The sequence below is a fragment of the Hippocampus guttulatus genome, chromosome 3, assembly GCF_054856545.1.
Source record: "Hippocampus guttulatus isolate MCC_2025c chromosome 3, RoL_Hgut_1.0, whole genome shotgun sequence".
NCBI lineage: Eukaryota > Metazoa > Chordata > Actinopteri > Syngnathiformes > Syngnathidae > Hippocampus > Hippocampus guttulatus.
This window is the reverse complement of record NC_141263.1, coordinates 2,868,806-2,890,441: the sequence shown is the minus strand read 5'-3', so window position 1 is coordinate 2,890,441 and position 21,636 is coordinate 2,868,806. Positions and strand designations below refer to the sequence as shown.

The following is a 21,636-nucleotide window of genomic DNA, read 5'->3' as shown; positions in this document are numbered from 1 at the left end:
GTGGCCTTTTCAGTGCTGGTCCACCACCAAACTGGAGTCCAATTTTTTGCACTCACCTTTGAGCAGCATCGACCAAAAGCAACAACTTCACTCATGAAAACAAATGGGGGGTTTGTGTTCAAGTGTAAATTAGAGTGGGCCACAGAGAATTCATTCATACTCCACTGCCTACTCACACGTGCACGCACACATGCAGGGAGCCTTGTAAGACTGCAGCTAGTGTGGGATACAAAATAGGTGTGTGGTCAGGCCCTGCTCAGAGTGACATGTTTTTCGTTGGAGTTGGCTCTCAGGAAAGGGGGAGTGATTTTGAGGGGCCTTTCTGAGACGTACCGCTGTACTCGCCAGGCTGAGGGAGTGGAAACTTCCGAGGAGGAGGAGAGTTACATGCACTCTTCTCCCGTTGAATCATGTGGAGGAAGCGTGCTTTTGATTTGATTTGTCTGTTTTGGATTTTTTTTTTCTTGATGTTTTTGATTTGTACTGCATCTTTTCTCGGATAAAATCTATTGTTTGGCTCTCCTGCTTGCATCGCTGGTAGAGGCTGGCACAGAGTTAAAATGATCGACTACGGTGAGTCATTCATTTACCGTACCAATAGTTACTTGTCAGGTTGGAAGAACTAACAGAATTATTTTGAAGATTGGTAGATTGTGGATTTAAGCAATGATTCACAAGAAATGACCAACTATATCAATACCTGTATATATAAAAAGTTACAGTACCACAAAGTCAAGTGGTTCACTTGTTGGCTTCAGGGCTGGATATTCAGTACAAAACATTATGCATGACAGTGTGTGGAGGTGATCATTGGAGCACAGATGTGTGAGACCAGCTGTGGAAGGTTTGACATTATGTGTCCACTGCCTCAAATGCGCTCTGAAGCCACAGAGGATACAAACCATGTGGCTGAAAAGAACATAATTGTCTCTGCATGACCCATTCAAAGACACAGTCATTTTGGAAGGCATGACTGAAAGCTTCCCTCTTTCGTCTTGCTGTTCATTTAGAGCTGACTTTGGCTCACTGACTGGAAAACTCCCTTTGCAAACTCCAAACAAGACACATGTTGTTCCGCTGCATGGAAACTCCACCCCTCTACATATTCTCCAATCAGGGTCTTTTCAACTGCAGCGCATTTATCTCTAAGGTTACAGATAAATTCTCTGTATGGTTTCGCTGAGGACACACTGACAAGTTTATTTAGCCGTCATAAACCCATTTTTTCCTTAAACTGTGATGCTTCTTGAACAACAGCAGAACTGAGGTTGTGGGTCTAAAAAAGGAATCCATAATTGACACTACAAGACATTTGTTTATGAAATGGTGCCATAAAAAATAATTGGAGGAGGGGCTGAATATTTGTGCAAATAAGCTCAAAGAAGAGATGCTTTCACCCCCTCAGTGGTAATCAGTTCTAATTTAACTTGCTTTGGTCAAAAGGCAAGCCAAGGCAAGGCAGCTTTATTTCAATAGTACAGTTCATACGCAAGGCAAGTCAAAATTCTTCACATAAGCAAAGATACAGCACCTAAAAGCACATAAGAGAAACAACAACTAACGATATTCACAACCAAAGAAGAGAAAACAAAAGTAGCTCACCTGAATTATGAAAAGAATCAGCACCCATTGTACTGCACAATTGATGTGTATTGTGCGAGCAGACAGGTCGGAGGGAAAGAACTGAAAGAATTGTCGATATTAAGAAAGCTTTCACCTTACATCTATCTATCTATCTATCTATCTATCTATCTAAATTTCTCTCTCTCTATACTGTATATACAGTATATATATATATATGTTATTTTTGTTATTTTGACTTCAAAATGGCGCCGCGTGAGTGGCTGCCTTTCCAGCAGCTCCTATATTTTGTTGTTCTACTTCTTCCTTTCATAACTTTGCTGCTGTGAATCGGGAATTTCTCCATTGCGAGACTAATAAAGGTTTTCTTATCTTATCTTCTTATATATATATATATATATATATATATGTTTATGTTTAGAAAATTATTCACATCATCGAAAATGGCATTTGCATCACGGAAGGTGGAATAATAAAGTGACAAGAAACAACTTATGAACAATAAAACCAAGGAAAGAGTGAATGAGTACTTACAAGCACAAGATCAATAGCACAATGATCAATTGTATTATCCAAAATGTAATTGTCCTCAATTATGTTTTAAATTAATTAATTACATTTATTAGCATTCCACTTCCACTGGCAGCTGACATACATAATCAACCTACATAACTGAAGTTTGACAGCACCAGCCAAACCATACAGTCTAATCAGTGAAGTAGATGGTCTCAGATGTTTCTTAAATTACCTTGTCCCCTGATTGAGACAATAATGGCTTGACAATACACTCCAGCTTCCAGAGTTGTTCTGGCAATACCAGGAAGTAATTACCGTATTTTCTGCACCATAAGGCACTTCCGATTATAAGGTGCACATTCAATGAATGGCCTATTTTAAAACTGTTTTTATATGTAGGTCACACTGCATTATTAGGCACATAGAATAGAAGCTACAATGAAGGCTGCAGTTGCGCTATGCATCCACTCGACCAGGGGTGGCCAACCCGCAGCTCGCGAGCCGCATGCAGCTCTTCGGCCGGCTCAATGCGGCTCCCGGGCTTTCAAATGACAAGCGTCGAAAACTCCTCGGCAGTGGCGCTGTCATTCAAACAATGGCGTTAAATACACAGAACTTTCTACCTCAGCCTATCATCAATCCCGTTACTTAATTGACATATAGGGCAACCAATCAGATGATAACTGAATCACCGCTCATGCGCACACCACGGTGCTCAGCGCTAAATGCTAAGCTAGTCAGCAAATTACCTCTGATTTTAAGGCAGTGGTATCCAATATGTCAATCGCGATTGATCCGGAGCAAGCGGACTGGTCCCAAGTCGAGCGCGAACTTTGGGAGGAGGAAATAGGGGCGAAAAAAACTTTGTGTGTCTGTGTTTCGATTCCGTTCATGTTCGGTGATGATCTGGCTGTCGCTCATCTCGGCGTGCGTGCGTGCTGCTTGCGTATGCGCACGTGTGCATGGTTGGGCGTTCGCGTGTGTGCATGCGTGTGTATATGCTTGCACGTGCGCGATCGGGTCGGTTGCGGGAGGTTCGTCGCTTCAAAAGTCTATCTTCAGTCAAATACGTAACAAGCTGACCCAAGTAGTAAGTAACCACTGCAGCTCGTGTGTGTGGGTGTGTAATGTGGCTCTTTGCAGTAACACAGTAAAAAAATTGGCTCTTAGTCTCTGACTGGTTGGCCACCCCTGCACTAGACGGTGGTACGCTAAAGGGAATACAATACAATACAAAACAATACAATACAGCTTTATTTATATCGAGCCATCACAACCGCTGCAGCTGTAACAATGAGAACTGATCACAAACATGGGCATGAAACATACATTTAAAAAAGCATTCCAAAACAATAAATGAAAGACAAAAGTCATGTAGAAAATTGATTCAACAAAAATGCACACAAACCTCACGGGCTCACATCCACAAGGGGCTAAATATCCTTAGAAGTCTTGCTTGTCTCCTTCTTCCTTCCTTTAGTCAATAGTTAACTATGCTTTTGGTATTATTTTTCATCATGGCTGCACAGAGCTCGCAAAGTCGTTATCTGTTTGAGTGTGTGTTAGCGACTGCACATCTCAATTAGGGTCGGGCAGAACCCCTTTAGGTTACAGTTGGTTCCTGCTAATAATCACCACTAGATGGCACAGGAACACTAACAGGGAAACAACTGAATGGGGAATATTAAGAGTTACAATCTCTTAGCATTAGGTGCATCGGATTCCAGGGCATACTGTTGGCTTTTGAGAAAATTGAATGTTTTTAAGTGCACCTTATACTGCGGAAAATACGATAACAGAACTTGAGGTGTTTCAGTGAAAGAAAAATGGCCAGTGTTCACACAATATTCATGGTGACTTTGAAAAGCATCCACAACAGCATGTATAATGCATTTGAACATCATTCGGTAATGTGATGTTGAAGACTAAAGGCCATTAGTCAATTCAGTCCATTATTGTGGGGAGCTGTGCATTGCCAACACCATTATCTGCTCACAGAGACAATATGAACGGTAAAACACAGAGCGAGCGAGAGAGAATTAGAGTATGACTCCTTGAGAGAGCGGGAGAGAGTGTTAAGAGTATGAGATTGTGAGAAGGAGAGAGAGAGAGAGAGAGAGAGAGAGACAGAGAAAGAAAGAGGGGAAGAGAGCGCAAGAGAGAGAGACAGGCTGGTTCAATGTGTTTTTGTAAGCATGTTAGTCATGAGTTCACTGACAAGTTTTATTTTCTTTCGAAGCGGAGAATAAAAGAGCTTTAGTCCTTGAATCCCTTGATGTCTCCTTGGCTCAGTCGTCTCTCAGAACATTCTTCTCCCCGGATCCAGTCAGACTGTCCTAACTGAGTTTTGTAATTGCTCTCCAGAGCGTCCCTCTCCATTAAGCTCTGGACCAGGAGTGAGTGGTGTACTGGTTCCCGAGTTCCCAGTGCACACATATCGGCACACACTGGCGGCCATGCCTCAAAGATACTCCCACCAGAGGAGGAAAGCCAGCACAGCTGCTGCAAGGAGAATGGAGAGGAGAAGAAGGGACCAATGCAACACTAAGAACAGCAACCCAAACAGCAGCCATAACCACCGTTCGAAGAAGCTCGCCATGCTCTCCAGGTATCAAAAGCAACAACTTGGCACAATAGTGCTATCGACCTCTCTTGATATCTGCTAACTTTATTCTGACTCTGAGTTTTCTGACTCTCTCAAGGTCCTTGATTCTGTGTCACTCTAAAACCAACGACGACTGCCCCAGTCTTGAAGGGAATGAGGTCGGTAGGATGGTGATGTCAGAGGAGAGAAGGACATGGCGTTTAGGCTGGAGAACAGACGTGGCCACTGAGGATAAAACAGGATGTAGGAATGGAGAAATCGAACACTGGAGAATGCGGCAGTCAACCCTGGACGCAAGTGGAGGCACAGGAGCTGACAGACAATTGCTTCACACCACCCCTTTGAGTGAAAATAAAAAGAGCTTGCGGAGATCTTTTAGCATCAAGGTATGAATGCAGGGGTTTCACTTAACATCCTTGTCACAATCGAAGCACAAAAATATGTCGTGAGAAAGAGATGTTTCCTCAATTGCTTCAAAGCATTAGGACCACATGATTAGCCTAGAGCATATACAGTACAATTGGGGCCAGAGGTACAGTATGCGGTCAATTAATATTTTATAGTTTCCTTTATACACTACCACAATGGATTTTCAATACATCATTGGGTATTTGCATCCATTTTAAGCACAGTCCAATGAATTTTGAGGGGACAATCGACTCACAAGAGATTTAATTGAATTGAATTACTGTGCCATGTTAGATCTGTCTCCTGTAGCACAGCCCCAGACTCATAGACTATTTTGCCAATGACGGGTCACATCAACAATTGAGCTAAACAGTAGAAGCAAATTCTGGTGACACTATTAGCTCAAGCTAATATAAGCTAACACCGCAATGCTGTATATCATCTCGCTTTAGCATGACAGTGCTTCAAAGTGTTTCTTTCGCTCTCTCAGTGGCGGGCCGTGCATTTCAACATTAGCCCTTCAGTGACGTCACATACAGTACATTAACACAATATAGGATCGTCAAGCAGCACTTAATTTCAGGAGCATTTAAAACCATCAAGTATGCATTCACAATTAAGAGCAGGAAACTACATTTACAGATATTGTCAAAAATAAAAGATTTAAAAATACTAAATAAAATGCCACCCAAATTACGCTGTGTGATCTTAAACAAGTCTGTCCAATAAATTGTGCAATGTCGCAGTTTCATATAAGACACCAACCACACAATAACAAAACAAACTATTCTTTGAAAATAAAGTAAACAACAGATCATTTGCATTTTGAAAATCGGCGATACAACAGCAAATAACTGACGATGTTGAGCAGCTGAGATTGAACGAACTTTTGTGCACGAATTTGACTACAATGCGCCATTATAAATTGCAGGTGAGCAGATTTATTTGATACATTTTTGTATCTTTGTCATTTTATTTCGTTACCATTAATTTAATACTAACGAAATAAAATGACAAGAAGAAATGTAAAATAAAATTCATTTACTCACCAATGTACTGCCTGTTCACTGAGCTGCAGATATACGCGAGTGTCCCCAAACGTTTTTAAACGCACCATAGCTTGTAAGTGCCCAGCCATGCTCTGATGTTTCCTTTGCACAATATCCAGCTTTTCGTCGAAGGTCCGTTTTGAAAATTGTGTCGAAAGTAGTTCTGCAACCAGATCAATGTCTTCTCCTTCGGCCATTTTGGGTTTAAATGCAGTGATAGCTCCCTCTAGCAGGCGCGAATCCAATCACCGAACGCGCACGTCCAATCTCGACGTAAGCCCTTCTAGCTGGCCCTGGTACGCAGACTCGTGATCTGATTGGCTATTGCAAGCTTACTGTGCCCGTTCACTTACAGCGCACAGGGGCCTACTCTGTTTAATCTGAAGGCCCCGAGCAAATTTAATTTACCTGGCAACACAAGCTAGCTGAAATATGATTGGTTAAAAATTCTACCATAATAAATAAGTTTATCGAGTGGCTTTCAATGTTATTTAAAATAACATTGAAAGCCACTCGACTAAGTGGAAATAATATGACATAAAGAATACAGAGAAGCGGCCCGGTAGTCCAGTGGTTAGCACGTCGACTTCACAGTGCAGAGGTACCGGGTTCAATTCCAGCTCCGGCCTCTCTGTGTGGAGTTTGCATGTTCTCCCCGGGCCTGCGTGGGTTTTCTCCGGGTGCTCCGGTTTCCTCCCACATTCCAAAAACATGCATGGCAGGTTGATTGGACGTTCTAAATTGTCCCTAGGTGTGAGTGTGGGCGTGGATGGTTGTTCGTCTCTGTGTGCCCTGCGATTGGCTGGCAACCGATTCAGGGTGTCCCCCGCCTACTGCCCGAAGACGGCTGGGATAGGCTCCAGCACCCCCCGCGACCCTAGTGAGGATCAAGCGGTTCGGAAAATGGGTGGATGGATGAATACAGAGAATAATTTTGCTTACATATTTATGAAAATAAAATAAATTAAATTTGTTATTCTCAAAAAAGTAAATTTATTAAATTTACTTTTCTGAGAATGTTTAGGCCAGCAGAGAAGGCCTTGCTGGCCCTGACGGAACGCCACTGCGCTCTCTTGTATGCCTTTCTAATCATGTATTGGATTAGAAAGTCTGTGAACATTATCTTAATTAGCCCCCTTGTTTTGTAACAGGCTGAGTGCAGAAAGATAGTTCATGGGTACAAGTTCCAAAAATGAGCACTTGAATCATATGACTTGACTCGATTCTGATTCGATTTGCTATGATTTGGACTTGCAATTTGCTTGCCAAAACCTTGTCAAGAAAAGAGGAAAGAAAAAAGGTGTGGAGACATTCTTGGATTCAAGGCCTTTATTTTGCTGAAATTTTAAAAAAGACAATAGCAACATGCAAGGTTCCTTTCAATCTGTCTGACGTGTCTAAGATACCCCTGTGAACCTCAGCTAGCTAGCTAGGTTAGCTCGACAGTTTAGCTCAGCAATCGCTGGTCCAATGCTTCACGTCGGTTCTGCATTTAATTGTGGCGCTAATAAAGCGACAGAGTAGACACCACGGACACTGTAATCTTGAAACTGTTATACTGTATTTAAAACACAAATTGTTATTTAAGCATACGCATCGATTGCGCTCACATGAGTATTACATCAATAGGGTCTGTTACTTAGTGTGTTCGTGTGTGTGTGTGTGTGCGTGTGTGGGCTTGTGCGTGTGCGCCTGTGTGAGAGAGACACCTCATTTCCTATTTCAGCCTGGTTCCTACCTATGAATGTATTTGCGCACGTACATTGAAGACTACAGTCCTGTTTTTGCTTTAATTGCTCATTTAAAAAAGAACATTTAAGCAAAATCTTCCTCATGAAATTTGTCACCGTGTGGACTGAACAGTACGCAACGTATTGCTAAAATAAATAAATAAAAACATGACAAATTAGTTCAATTTTGGCGCTATGAACTGAAGTTAATTTTTTAATTTGAACTATGAACTCAACAAGTTCATTAAAAAATTGTGAACTGTACTTTGAACTACTTCAATGAGAAAAGGAACTTTCCCAACTCCGGCAAACACAAACAAACAAAATACATAACACATGACACATCATTTACAGGCCCAAAGCATATTTTAAATAACAGATATCATAACTGATTGAGGGAAGGAGCCTACATGCTGAGTAAGTCTCTGCATAATTGAAGCACATTGTTGCGACACACATATGAAATGCAGTTGATGGTTATGAGTCGTGTAATTCACTTGAGTTCTGGCAACCTGAGCTGCCTATGTCACGAGTGGACAAAACACAAATGATCATACTTTGGCCGGTTCGATCAAACATGGTCAAGTCAATGATTTCTGGACAAGTCAATGTTGGCCTATTCGCAACATAAAAATCCTTTATCCCTAATCAATTCTTACCAAATATACCTCGTTTTATTTGTGTCACAGATCTCTATTCGATGATATGCTCTGTTTAAACTTCATTTGGAACAAACCTTCATCATTTAATGTGTTATAGTCTCATGTTTTGGACAGGTGTGATAATCGTTTGGCCACCGTGTGCGTGTCTCATGTTGTTCACCGCGGTCCAAAGAATGCTCAGAGAGTTTGTGTGAATCTAAACGAAAATTAGATTGAACATTACTTTAGTGCCTCACAACGTGGCTATATCTCAATGTACCATGCATTCCTGCTTTCATATCTGCCTTCCGACTTCTGATGGTACACATAATTCCACTGTGCAACCTCAAATGGACCATGGTCATGTGACCAAAACATTCAAAATAAATGTCTACACATCATGGTTTTTAAACTCAAATTAGAGTTTTGTATGTTTTCCACAAGTTATTAATAACATAACCCTTTTTAGGTCTTTTATTTATTCTCCTCTATTTCTATTTCTATTTGCCAACCTTCATTGCTTCATGACTGAAATCTATTTTGTATTCATGAAGCACGTAAAACAAATTTGCACGTGCAATGAAATCTTTGACACTTGCTACAGTTATTACTCACAAAGTTATAGTAAATCAACATTGGAACAAAATATATATTGCATAAAGTCTAAAGACGAAAGTGTGGACTCTGTGCTGCCAATTGCTGATCACATGCTGATGTTGGTATGCTTGTAGTTTGTGGGTTGCAACTGGTCTGAAGGTCAAATATTCAGACAAACACAGCGTTTATTGTTTCTTGCTTTACACAGCGAGGCCTTACATTCCACTAAAGTCCACAGCTTATCAGTAAACAGTAATGCAGAAAAAGATGACTGAACAATTAAACATTTGTGCTGTGTAAGATTGAAACTCAGAACCTCTTGCTGTGTTCAGCTCCGCTCACTATCAAAGACAGGGGTCACCAACGTGGTGCCCGCAGGCACCAGGTAGCCCGTGAGGACCACACCAATAGCCTGCCAGTGCTAGGATTGTGATTTGCTAGTAGAAATTATGATTTAAAAATGCAAACACTGGCAGTATTGTGAGACATCTTTAAGATGATCAGAGCCTGAAAATTTAAATAAATCATTCAGTATTAAAAATAAAAATTTAATTTGTACAGATGTTATTTCAGACGTGTATTGGTAGCCCTTCACACAATCAGTACACATGAAGTAACTCTCACTCTCAAAAAGGTTGGTGACCCCTGGTCTAAGACATACTATAGCTATGTGAGGTACTTGTGCACAGACGTGTGGTGGCCAGCATTTCTTCAAATTGTTAGCCCAGAAGAGCGTGCCCGTAAGGGAAGTGAATATGAAGAGGAAATTAGCCAGCTAATGATCTTTAAATAAGGTTTATGAATTATGAAACCTCTGCCATTAGCCTCTCCCACAGTGTCATGCACAGATGCCTTTTGGGGGGGGGGGGGATCAGGGGGGCCAGATGAGTGAAAGAGCGTATGTAATTGTCATAAGACATGAAAAAAACCACAATTTTTGGAATGAATCACACTGAGGACATCAAGCATGTCTTATTCTGAAATAAGAAACAATTTCAATGTACAGGTGGCCCGGTGGGTGGACAATGGTTAGCGCGCCGGCCTCACAGTGCACAGGTGCAGGGTTCGATTCTGGCTCCGGCCTCCCTGTGTGGAGTTTGCATGTTCTTCCCGTGCCTGCGTGGGTTTTCTCTGGGTATTCCGGTTTCCTCCCACATTCCAAAAACATGCATGGCAAGCTGATTGAACCCTTGAAATTGTCCCTAGGTGTGAGTGTGAGTGTGAGCGTGGATGGTTGTTCGTCTCTGTGTGCCTTGCAATTGGCTGGCAACCGGTTCAGGGTGTTCTCCGCCAACTGCCCGGAGACAACTGGGATAGGCTCCAGCATGCCCTTGTGAGGATGAAGCGGACAGGTAAATCAAATTTCAACATAATTTTTTCTGCAAAGTCTCCCTTCAGTATAGACTTAGAAACATAATTTTTTTAAATGATCACCCGCTGTCCGGAATGTAAACAAGTCAATTGCAAAAAGATCCTCAGCAATTTGTCTAAATTATGTTTTTGGCTGCAAGTCATTTCACCACAATAAAGGGTAAATAGTGTAGGAGTCGGAATTACACAATAATATGCCTCCATGAAACTTTGTAAAGGGGTGGCAGCATCGTTTCAATTTAACGATTACATCTTGATGAGGACCTTGAAAATTTGAGTTATTATGTCAACACTGGAAGCGGCCACCCCCAGAGTCATAATGGCATTGCCTGTCTGTTCATCATCCTCTGTAGAATGTAACCTGTTAAAACCTCTGGCTCTTCTCTGTGCACTTATAAATTGCACCATTTATTTTCTTTGTCCTTGACTGTGATCCCAATAACTTGCAGGTAGATGCTATCAGAGTCATAAAGCTTGCTTTATCTCCTTGCCTCAAAGATTCATTTCGGATTATGGTTGTTTACTCTCTCTTTTTCTGACTCTGTTTATCTGTGTGTTGTAGGACAGCAGTATTTGGAAGATGTGTGTGGCCACAAGGCCAACGGAGGAGGTGTGTATCCCTCAAATGGCAGATAATTGCGGCCTAACAGAACACAACCACAATAATGCGGAGCCAAGAAGGAATGGAGCGGATTCAAAAAGGTATAAAACTATGTGTGCTGGACAAAGCTGTCAAGTTTAACCCTTTCATGCACCCTGTATCCTGATAACATGGTAAGCTGTCCACTGTAGTCACAGCTGTCCCAAAAAGGATAAATTGAGCACATTTTACTTTGTCACGCAAAACACCTCCCTCTCAGTTGACCACATTGGAAAATATAAGCGTCTGAAATACTAAATAAAATACACATGCACTGTATTTGATACTTTGATATGCTGAGTGATAATCTAATAATGAGGTATTCACATACCCTTCAGCATGCCTGCTTTATGTAGAACAGTGGTTCTTAACCCTGTTAGAGGTACTGAACCCAACCCGTTTATCTGCACATTAGTTGAACCCTTCATTAGTGAAAAATAAAACTATGATTTTTATGAATTCAACACATAAAAAAACTCAAAAAAGTAAATAATATTTCAAGACATAAGTATAGTTTTTTTTCAATTGTGCACTAAATGAACCGTGCATGACGCACTATCATGACAGTCACACTTTGACGACCCAGCGAACTAAATTTCCCGCAGCACAAATTGGACAAGCAATTGTAACGTGACTATCTGCAGCCAGTGATGGCCAGGTGGGCGTGTCATAACTAATTGACATGTTGAGTTGGGTGTGTCTTAACCTCCATTGCAGAGGCTCCGTTGAACTCCTGGAACCGATTCACCGAACCTTTAGGGTTCGATCAAACCCAGGTTAAGAACCACTGATCTTGAGAGATCCATTAAAAAAAAAAAGTACACATTCTGTCTTTGCAAATAAAAGGATGCTTGGTGTTTATTTACGTAGGTAGTTGATTGTCATTTGCAGAGGTTTATACCTGCAATGAGAATTATTTCTTATATTTTGTACTGGTTAAAATCTTCAAAGCAGCTCTCTGATGCAATGATGTTACTGTAGCCAACAAAAAAAATGAGCAAACCTAGGGAAAGCAGAGGACTATCGCTCTTAGAAGTTTACTTGATTGGGACAAAGCATTTGAGTAAATAAATAAATAAAAAAATAAAAATCGAATTAAACAAGGAAGGCTGGTGGCTGAACAGGAAGTAGCAGGCACACCAATGGGCATCTGGGCAGCAGGTAGCAAAACCTGAGAGAGACCTCCCAAAAAACAAAAATTACATCACACGTGACAATAGGAATCAGGTGTGCCCTGAACCCTGCCACGTGTCAACACCATAGGAAGAAAGAAAAACAAACACACAAACAAACAAAAGCCAACAAGACATGAATTATGACCATCCATCCATCCATTTTCCGAACCGCTTGATCCTCACTAGGGTCGCGGGGGGTGCTGGAGCCTATCCCAGCCATCTCCGGGCAGTAGGCGGGGGACACCCTGAATCAGTTGCCAGCCAATCGCAGGGCACACAGAGACGAACAACCATCCACGCCCACACTCACACCTAGGGAGAATTTAGAGCGTCCAATCAGCCTGACATGCACGTTTTTGGAATGTGGGAGGAAACCGGAGCACCCGGAGAAAACCCACGCAGGCCCGGGGAGAACATGCAAACTCCACACAGGGAGGCCGGAGCTGGAATCGAACCCGGTACCTCTGCACTGTGAAGCCGACGTGCTAACCACTGGACTACCGGGCCGCCCCTGAATTATGACCAAAACAGAAAATATCAAAATCCAAGAAACACAGATTGGTGCATCTTTGTTAAGGTATAGATAGAAAAATAAGGCAAATAAAGCATGTAAGGTAAAGGTGTAAAAAGAGTACATTATTTAACATATCCAACAGTTTTTTTTGTCATTTAATTCTTGTGTTCGGAACTATCTTGTGTTCTTTGTTTTCTTTTTCCCTCAGAGGTTCCAACTTCCTGAGCCAAGAGGAGCTGGCACCTTTTAACGGACAGTGTTTAAGCAGTGGTGCGTGGATGGAGGGGGGTGGAGTGAAAAGCATACACACCAGAGTCCATCGAGAGGTAATAACACTTACAGTATAACAACATAAGTAACATTTATTGGGTCATTTCTCTGCTTGAGATAAATTAGTCTACATCAGGGATGGGCGCAGGCGTGCTACTGGGGAGCCACAAAGGACCATGCATTTCCTACCCAGATGGCTGACAAAAATGCACTTTTAAAGAGGGACAAAATATGTGCATAATGGCAAAATTTGTGCTTTTAATATACTGTATGTCATTTTGAGAATACATTTTTCAAATTTTCAATGAATAAAAGATCCACTATTCTCACCAAACAACAAAGAGTTTGAAGCAAACAACAATATAACCACAGACTCATTTCTGTTTCCAGCGCAAAGGGCTCTCTTGCATAAAACAAGCAAACAAAAAAATACCATTCAAGGAGAGCACAAAACTGATGAACAAGAAACCAACATTCAGTGCAAGAAGCGATGTAATTTTTTTATTATTTTTTGCACAAAAAGCAGTTCACTCAAAATGTTAATATTACTGAGGTATAATGTTTGTCCAACTCACGCTGTAGTATTAGACAGAATAAGACCCAGTGAAGGCGCAGCGTTCACGTTGCTGCTCTATTCCAAATTTTTTGCCCATATGCGACATGCACCGGAATTTGTTTCATGCCGTATGAACAGAACAGGACACCTGGTTACCACGGCGGCCTCACAGTGCAGAGGTGCAGGGTTCAACGCTTTGTTATCTGTTTGACCTGCTCCATATCATACTGGGAAAATTGTTCAACTGCTTCTTGTTGTCACATTCATCATAGCTAATATCACCGCCTGAAGACTCTCTCCATCAGAATATAATGACCAGAAGTCTACAACATCCATCTCTTATTTCCACCTCAGATGAGCTCTCATTGTCTGCATACATAGAGAAAGAACTTATAGCCAACAACAATCATATCAAGGTATACTATAAACATTTCATCACCAAAGAGCTAATATTGCGACGACTGTATTTCATTTGCATGTTTTTCGTTCATGTGTATTAATGCTCCTTTCTGTGTGTGTGTGTGTGTGTGTGTGTGCATGTGTTTGTGTGTCCAGATGCCTATTTCAGAGGTCAATGAAGAAAGTTGCCGTGACACAGAAAAATGTCACCCGAGTCCACAAGGACAGAAGAGCTGCAGCAAAACGACGTACTCCAACTCACAGAGTGTGTATGAAGTTATGCTCTTTTGTATTTTAAGAGATGAACATGAACAGGCGTTATTTACCAAGGGCAACAAACCACAAAGGAGTCATCCAGTTTTGGTGTGTGTATCACCTCGTAAGATTTGAGGTTGGGGTACATCAAAACCAGTTAAAATATGTATTCTAGCATTATTCAGACCAATGCTTTGCTCACACAAACATGTTACAATTCCTGACTAAGGTTGACTCAAAAAAAAAATCCTTTGTGACCCAATACCTCCGTTTCATGTGCGATGTTTCATACTTCAATGTCTGAAATTTTTGAAATAAATTATGAATTGCACCTGGTAGGCATGAGCATTTTATTATTATTATTATTATTGTGACCTGCTTTGAGAGAGCATTTCAAAGCAAACTGTAACATGCATGGATTATAATTAGTATTGGGACAAATAATCAAATTCATTTTCATCCTTTGTAATGTGTTCATGAGAATGATCCCATTTTCAGATTATTTTAATGATGAGCAATGAGTGAAACTAAAATGAAAATACATTTTGGTAAACAATGTGCGAACTTGAAAAAGTTCATCAAAATGTTTATTTCATTATATCCACAAACCTATAAGTGCATTTTTAACCAAAGGAAAATGATTTGAAGCTGCACTTTGAACTGATAATACCTCAAGGCTCTCACTAAGGCAAGTTCCTCTCACTCAAGGAACTCCAGTTCCTCGAGAGCCAGATCCTGCCTGTTTTAGGTCCCTCCCTACTCCAACACACCTGATTCAATTGTTCAGGCCTCGACAGAGCTTGCTGATGAGCCTGTTTTTTCTCCCAACAAGAGCGTAAAATGTCACTTAATGATCGAAGCACGAGTATAAATTTAAACATGCGTTTTATAGATTAGTAGTGGTGTCACTTTCTGAGTGTGCAGCTAAATGTGGGTACAATTTTCCACTCAGTGACTGTGAATGTGTGTGTACATAGTTGTCTGTCTCAGTAAATATACTCTGCCACTGACTGGCACTAACTTCCAAGTTGTAGTCTATTTTCTACCGGTATATTACATGTTGTGTCCAGGCGTTCATCCTTATTGGATTGGGGATTTGGACAGCATCATTATGAAAAACCCTGACAGGTATATCAGTGACCCTCATGGGAGAAGTCATTTATATGGGACCAGAACTTCCCTATCCCAGCAACTGGGCTTTGTCCGCAATTCACTTCAGGTACTAGAACTTAAGTGGCATTTTGTAAATGATGTCTAGTCAATAAATCCCTACTTAAAAAAACATAAGCCAGACATACTGTACTTCCTATCATGAAACTCGATGACTCATGTCAAAGTAAGGACTGAAATGTGTTTGTGTGTTTCTTTCCTCTTGCCTCCAGCCCGGTCGCTCTGTGCGCTCTTTGAGCTCGACCCATCTGGCCAATTCCTGCAGCAACACTCAAGCCTTCATAATCTGTCATATTGTATTAATGAAGGGCAATGGCAAGGTAGGAGCCATCAAAACCTAACATGACACTGAAGCTCATATCATCTCTACTCCACACAATTGGACAAAATTGTTGGTACCCCTCTGTTAAAGAAAAGAAAACCATCCACTGAAATAACTCGTGTGCATGTCAGAAAGGTCTCAGCTGCAAATTCATGGGTCCTCTGATAGGTCAGCAACCCAAAACACAATGCTAACTCAAGAATATAGAATATTGATAACAAAACATCAACTATTATGGAGAGCCCTTATCTAAATCATAACGAATATTTAAGAAAGGAGTTTAAACATTCAGTCTGGAGAAGGCATCCTTCAAATATGACACTGTTGGAACAGTTACATAAATCCCTTTGTGATATTGGTTGTCTCACAGGCTGTGACGAAAAAAATAAAAGGGTGTCTTTATTTATTTATTTTTTGTCAGAGCAAGTTTTATCTGTTACAGATGTTTCTCAGATTCAGATTCAGAAAACTTTACTTATCCCTGTGGAGTTGTGCGAGAGCAGCTTATTATAGAGACAGTCAGAGCAAAGGAAAAACATAGGATGAGAGTAGGGCTGTAAGGCTTAGCACTTGAGGTCTTGAGGTAGTGGTTCCAGCAACAAAACAATATTGCACATTGAGCAGTATTGCAGAGTAAGGACACAGTAAAGACAGTATTGCACAGTTAAAACAGTATTGCACGTCAAGAGTATTGCACAATGGGGTGTGTGAGTCTGTGTGGTGGGGCCAGGGGGTGTCAGGGTTCCTTGGAATAATAATAATAATAATAGATTTTATTTATAAGCGCCTTTCAAGACACCCAAGGACACTTTACAATAACAAAAAACACAAAACAATACGGGTTGAGCAGCGGCAGCCAAAACGCGCCAGCGTTCACTCAACCCGAAAGTCAGAAAGAAACAAGGGAGGGAGAGGGGGAGAAAAAAAACCCACGCTCGAACTACCCTCATTTGAGGATAATTTGAGTGAGGCAAAAAACTCCTGCACAAGCATATGAATAAGGGTTTCTGTTGGAAGACAGTTCAACAATTCAAAAGTAGTTCCTTTCTCCGACATTGCTGAACATCAGACAATTGCAGTATTGTTGTATGGCTTTCTATAGAATGACAGATTCGAACAAAATACCTTTCTTTGTTTGCAATTTGAAATGATACAATCGCAACAAATTGTGCTGTTATTTTCAGGGTCTGGGCTTCAGCATAGTCGGTGGGAGAGACAGCATCTGTGGACCAATGGGGATTTATGTCAAGACCATATTTCCTGGCGGAGCGGCGGCTGCTGATGGAAGGCTACAAGAGGGTGAGGGAATACTTGTCTTGTGTCTAAAAGGGCTTCTCGTTTTTGCAAAGGAGTCCCATTCCTATGGCGGCAAAGTAAGTCCTTACCATGGTCTGCAAGTAATTTAACACTGCTTACACATACCTGTCAACTTTTCGGAGCGCCAACCTGTATAAACTACCAAAAAAATCCTTATAAAGAGCAAAAAATCCTTAGAACATACCAAAGGATTTTATATGTCAAAATAACGGCAGAAAAAACCCACGAAATTTTCAATGATATTTATTGTAGATCTCCATAATACAATGTCTGGTTAATGTCTAATCATCATTCTACTTAGTGGCATTACTGTGTTCAGAGTTGTATTCCTGCGTTACTTTTTTCACCAAATTTTCAGAATCCGTATGATTTGTGCGATACGGCCATATACGTAAGATTCACCACAAAATCTGTATGAACTATGGCTAAACCGTATGAGTTGACAGGTATGCTTACATGGTATTTAAGTCTTAAAGACGGTAAATATTTGTCAGGACCCCAAAATAATCTCGGCAATAAATGTAAAACAGTCAAATGAAAAACAATAATTAGGACGGTGACTGAGCATGCGTTCCTGTGCCGCATGACGATGTACTTTATTGTATGGTGCTGTGCAAATTTCATTGCGTGCTGTTCGGAACCTCGAAACCTGCCTGGAATGAGGGACCCCCCCCCCCCCCCCCCCCACACACACACACGCACACACCTGTGCACCATCACCTTTAGACTGACAACCCCCAAATGAATAAGTGTAACACCATTTAACACCTCTATGTCATGTCTTTGTTTATCGTAGTTGCTTATTATTGCAACACTAGTGTAGCTTGTAACAAATTCCTTTTACATACTTGGCCAATAAAGGGGATTCTGATTCTGATTGCCCCAGCTTGCATAAGAATGATCAAGATGCAACAATGAATATTTGTAAAATATTGAAATAAATCTTTATGATATTGTGTGCAGGTGATGAGATCCTGGAGCTCAATGGGGAGTCCATGCACGGATTGTGTCATGACGATGCCCTCCACAAGTTCAAAGTAAGTCTGCCCGTTTGTTTGCCAACTCACCTATGAATTATCCATCCATCCATCCATCCATTCATCCTCCTGCCTACCAGGAAAAAAATGTTGTCCAATCACATTTATTTTGAAATTCCCCAATCTATGTGAAGTAATTGGACTACTCCAAAAGAAAATTTTGAAATTCCACTACAGAGGACATTTTTTAAACACTTGAATACTCGGCTCAAATACACTTAAAACAACTCAAACACTTGCACTGAGGGAAGCCATTTTCTTCTATTGAGAAGTCAAAGTAACAAAGCCCCACCCCCTACAAATTTGGTATCATGGGAAAGCACTGAATGTCCTCTTTAGAGCACAAAAGGAGTTAATGAGATTGGATGCACTGGGTGGGAGATATTTAGGTTCAGAAATGTCCTCCACAGAGGACAAATTTGAACTACTGGTAGTCAGGAGGATATCATGGTGCAGAAAGAAAAATGTGTATTTATGTTTGGAAAAAGGATGCACCCCCTTGGCCTTTTCTTTTTTTGCCCATGTTGTTATATTACAAACTCAAATTTTTAAATGCTTTTTATATCAGAATTTTATTTGATGGCTCTGCAGCAATTTTATAATAATAATTATAATAATATTGGGACAAAGAAATTAAAGTTTGGCATTTGCATATGTATTCACCCACTTTGTTATGAAACCCCTCGTCTGATGTAACCAGTTACTTTCAAATCTCATATAATTACTGAAATGAGGTTCACTTGTGTGTGTTCTTTTGGATTGGATTGGATTGGGTTGGATAAACTTTATTGTCAAATGTACTGTATGTGTAACGTACAGCACAGATGACATTTCTTTCTTTCTTTCTGTTCATATACACCTTCTTTGAAATCCCCCAAAGGCTGTGACATCAGAGCAATTTTTTACTGCTTACCAAACACAGGCATGAAAACCATGGAACTCTTCAGACAAGTCACGGACAGGGTTGGGTCACAAAAAAATGTGAAATATTTGATGATCCCTAGGAGTGCCATCAAATCTATGACAACCAAATGGAAATATGATGGCACCACAAAAAACCCTGCAAAGAGAGGGCTTCACACCCAAAATTGAACCAGTTCCACAGCAGAGGCTGGAGTATCAGTCAATACAACCACAATAGACAGTGGATGCCACGGCAACATCTTTTCATGAAAGCTACAAACTTTGTTTTGCCATATCATAAAGGCCTAAAAACACTCTTCCGGGCATTTATGAGTTAGCCTTGATTAACCTGTGAAGAGAAAATCATAAAAAAAATATTAAATGTATTTCTTTAGCCAGTCAGTGGTGCTAACACTAGCATTACAAATAAGTTCGTAGACATAGTCTATCATCAAATGCAAGTACTTTTGAGAAGATAGGATCATCAGGATCCAGTTACAGCAGCATTTATTGTTACTGTGAAACATCAGACTTTGCAGCACCGTAATGGCTTTGCCCTTTGCCAAAGAGTCACAATAGCTAATGTAGGGCAGGATCAACCTCTTGAGGCTTTTCCAACAAAATTTCTGTTGGACTTACTCATTGGGCTCAGCACAGTACATTAAATTGTAACGTAAAGCATTTCTTTGTGACACTAGGTGGTGCAATAAGTATGACAAAATGTAGAGTCAAATGCATGTGAAGTTGAGGATTTTCTATATAATCATCTTTGATGGAGGATAATAGTATTTTGAAAACTCGAGAACTTTCCCCCTGTTGTTGTCCCAGGTCTTTAACTTCGGACTCGAGCTTTGCCATTTAATCGGATGACAAGTGCGTTAAGGTACGACCCCTGTAAATGTGAAAAAAATGGGAGGAAATTGGACATTAAAAATTGTGCACACTCTGTTCATTTTAACATCTAGCGGTCGCTGCTTGAGTTCAAATAATTCCTACAAAGACAATTGGGATCGTGCATCAGTCAGTGCTCGGGCTGTGATGAGAGTTTGTAGTACAATAAAATCAGGAAAATGCCAAGGCCAATACCAAGCCCTAGTAGGACACTGTACTGTTTTATGAGGAATCCATAGATCATCACGCAAAAGTTTAATGATGTTGGTCAGAAGCAAAACAATTTACACGGGGCACCTGACTAACATGAAGGTGTTTTGCAGCAGATCAAAAAGGGTCTATTGACTCTGGTGGTCAGGACAAGCCTGCGAGTGGGGGCCTTGTGTGGCCAGGCCCAAGTCGCTCAGCTGTGCAGATCACGCTCACTCAGCTCCACCACGGCCATGGCCAGAATCAGTGATGAAATGGGAGATTACAACTTCAAAACTTGTAAGACTTCCATCAGTGATGTTCTTAGTTCACCTGCTAAACCAGGGGACCGCGTCATGATGGAGATCATCCTGCAGAAAGGTCAGACTCTTGTGAATTGTCATCAGGTTGTCTGTCGTTTTGGGGATTTAATGCAAACATGGAGATGACTTTTTCATTACCATGAGATTGCCAGTGAATCATTTGGCGTGAGACAGTTTTTGCCATCGCATCCTGGATTGCTTCAAGAAGTGTGCTTCAAAGGAAGTACCTCTCTCACCAAAAACCGCACATGCACATGCACACACAAAAACACACACACATGCAAAAAAAAAAAAAAAAAAAAACCCCACCTATAATTCTCAAAAGCACCCAAACACTCTCACAACCAATCAAAAAACGTTGACACTCACCAAAAACCTCACACACACTGAAAGCCCTCCAAAACTATTCTCATGCCAAAACAAATTCAAGTCAACCTCTCGCCTTAGCGGTCTCTCTGCCTCTCTCTCTCTCTTACTTGTATATCTAGATCCAAAAATCGGATCAGGTTTTTGTGAATTTGTTTTGTTCCCTTGGAGCCAAAACAAAATTCTAACCCTTGAATATGGTGCAGTTCTCTGCTTTCTTGCATATTCATTCAAGTCAAACATTTTCAGCATACATTTCACATCCAGTTGCCAGAGAAATACGTACGATCTGTATAAATCTTTTTCTTTCTTAGAGGTCAGTGTTGGTCTGGGTATCGGACTGTGCTGTGTGCCATCCACTGATGGATGTCCTGGAATCTACATACATACCTTGTCACCTGGATCTGTTGCACACATTGACGGAAGACTTCAGTAAGGGCTCGGAAATTATCTAAATGGAAGTAAAAAGAAAAAAAAAGTATTCATTCCCATGTTTCGCATAAGGTGCTTATTAAATCAAGTGCTTTTGTGTATCAGAAGCCGCTAATGAATATTGCAAGTTGTCATTAAAAAGTAGGCTACTACGAGTTGTAAAGTGCTTCTGCGCATCAGTAAGTTTTACAAAAGTCCTAAAAAACATTGCACATTTCCTGTCTACAAAATACAATAAATAGCTACTACCGGTAGTTCAAAGTAAACGACAATAGTGCTGATTGAAGTGCTCGAGAAATTGAAAAAGGCTCTTTTGTACACTGCTCTGTTGACATCAAGTTCTCAAAAGGGGACTTGGTAACACTTGCTCACAGGTCTG

General features: G+C 40.8%; 1 protein-coding gene across 2 annotated transcripts in view; it reads left to right on the top strand.

Annotated features, from left to right (window-relative positions):
- The first annotated feature begins 454 nt into the window (after positions 1-454).
- The window catches only part of il16 (interleukin 16), a 43,723-nt gene continuing 22,541 nt past the window's right edge, over positions 455-21,636 (top strand). For both annotated transcript variants that reach the window (XM_086106292.1, XM_086106293.1), the window contains exons 1-13: positions 455-573; positions 4,462-4,705; positions 4,800-5,088; positions 11,061-11,200; positions 13,036-13,153; positions 13,926-14,069; positions 14,209-14,317; positions 15,378-15,526; positions 15,690-15,797; positions 16,984-17,098; positions 18,080-18,153; positions 20,271-20,517; positions 21,140-21,257. In XM_086106292.1, the coding sequence (XP_085962418.1) occupies positions 561-573; positions 4,462-4,705; positions 4,800-5,088; positions 11,061-11,200; positions 13,036-13,153; positions 13,926-14,069; positions 14,209-14,317; positions 15,378-15,526; positions 15,690-15,797; positions 16,984-17,098; positions 18,080-18,153; positions 20,271-20,517; positions 21,140-21,257 (1,868 nt within the window). In that variant the 5' untranslated portion in view covers positions 455-560. The remainder of the gene's footprint in view (positions 574-4,461; positions 4,706-4,799; positions 5,089-11,060; positions 11,201-13,035; positions 13,154-13,925; positions 14,070-14,208; positions 14,318-15,377; positions 15,527-15,689; positions 15,798-16,983; positions 17,099-18,079; positions 18,154-20,270; positions 20,518-21,139; positions 21,258-21,636) is intronic.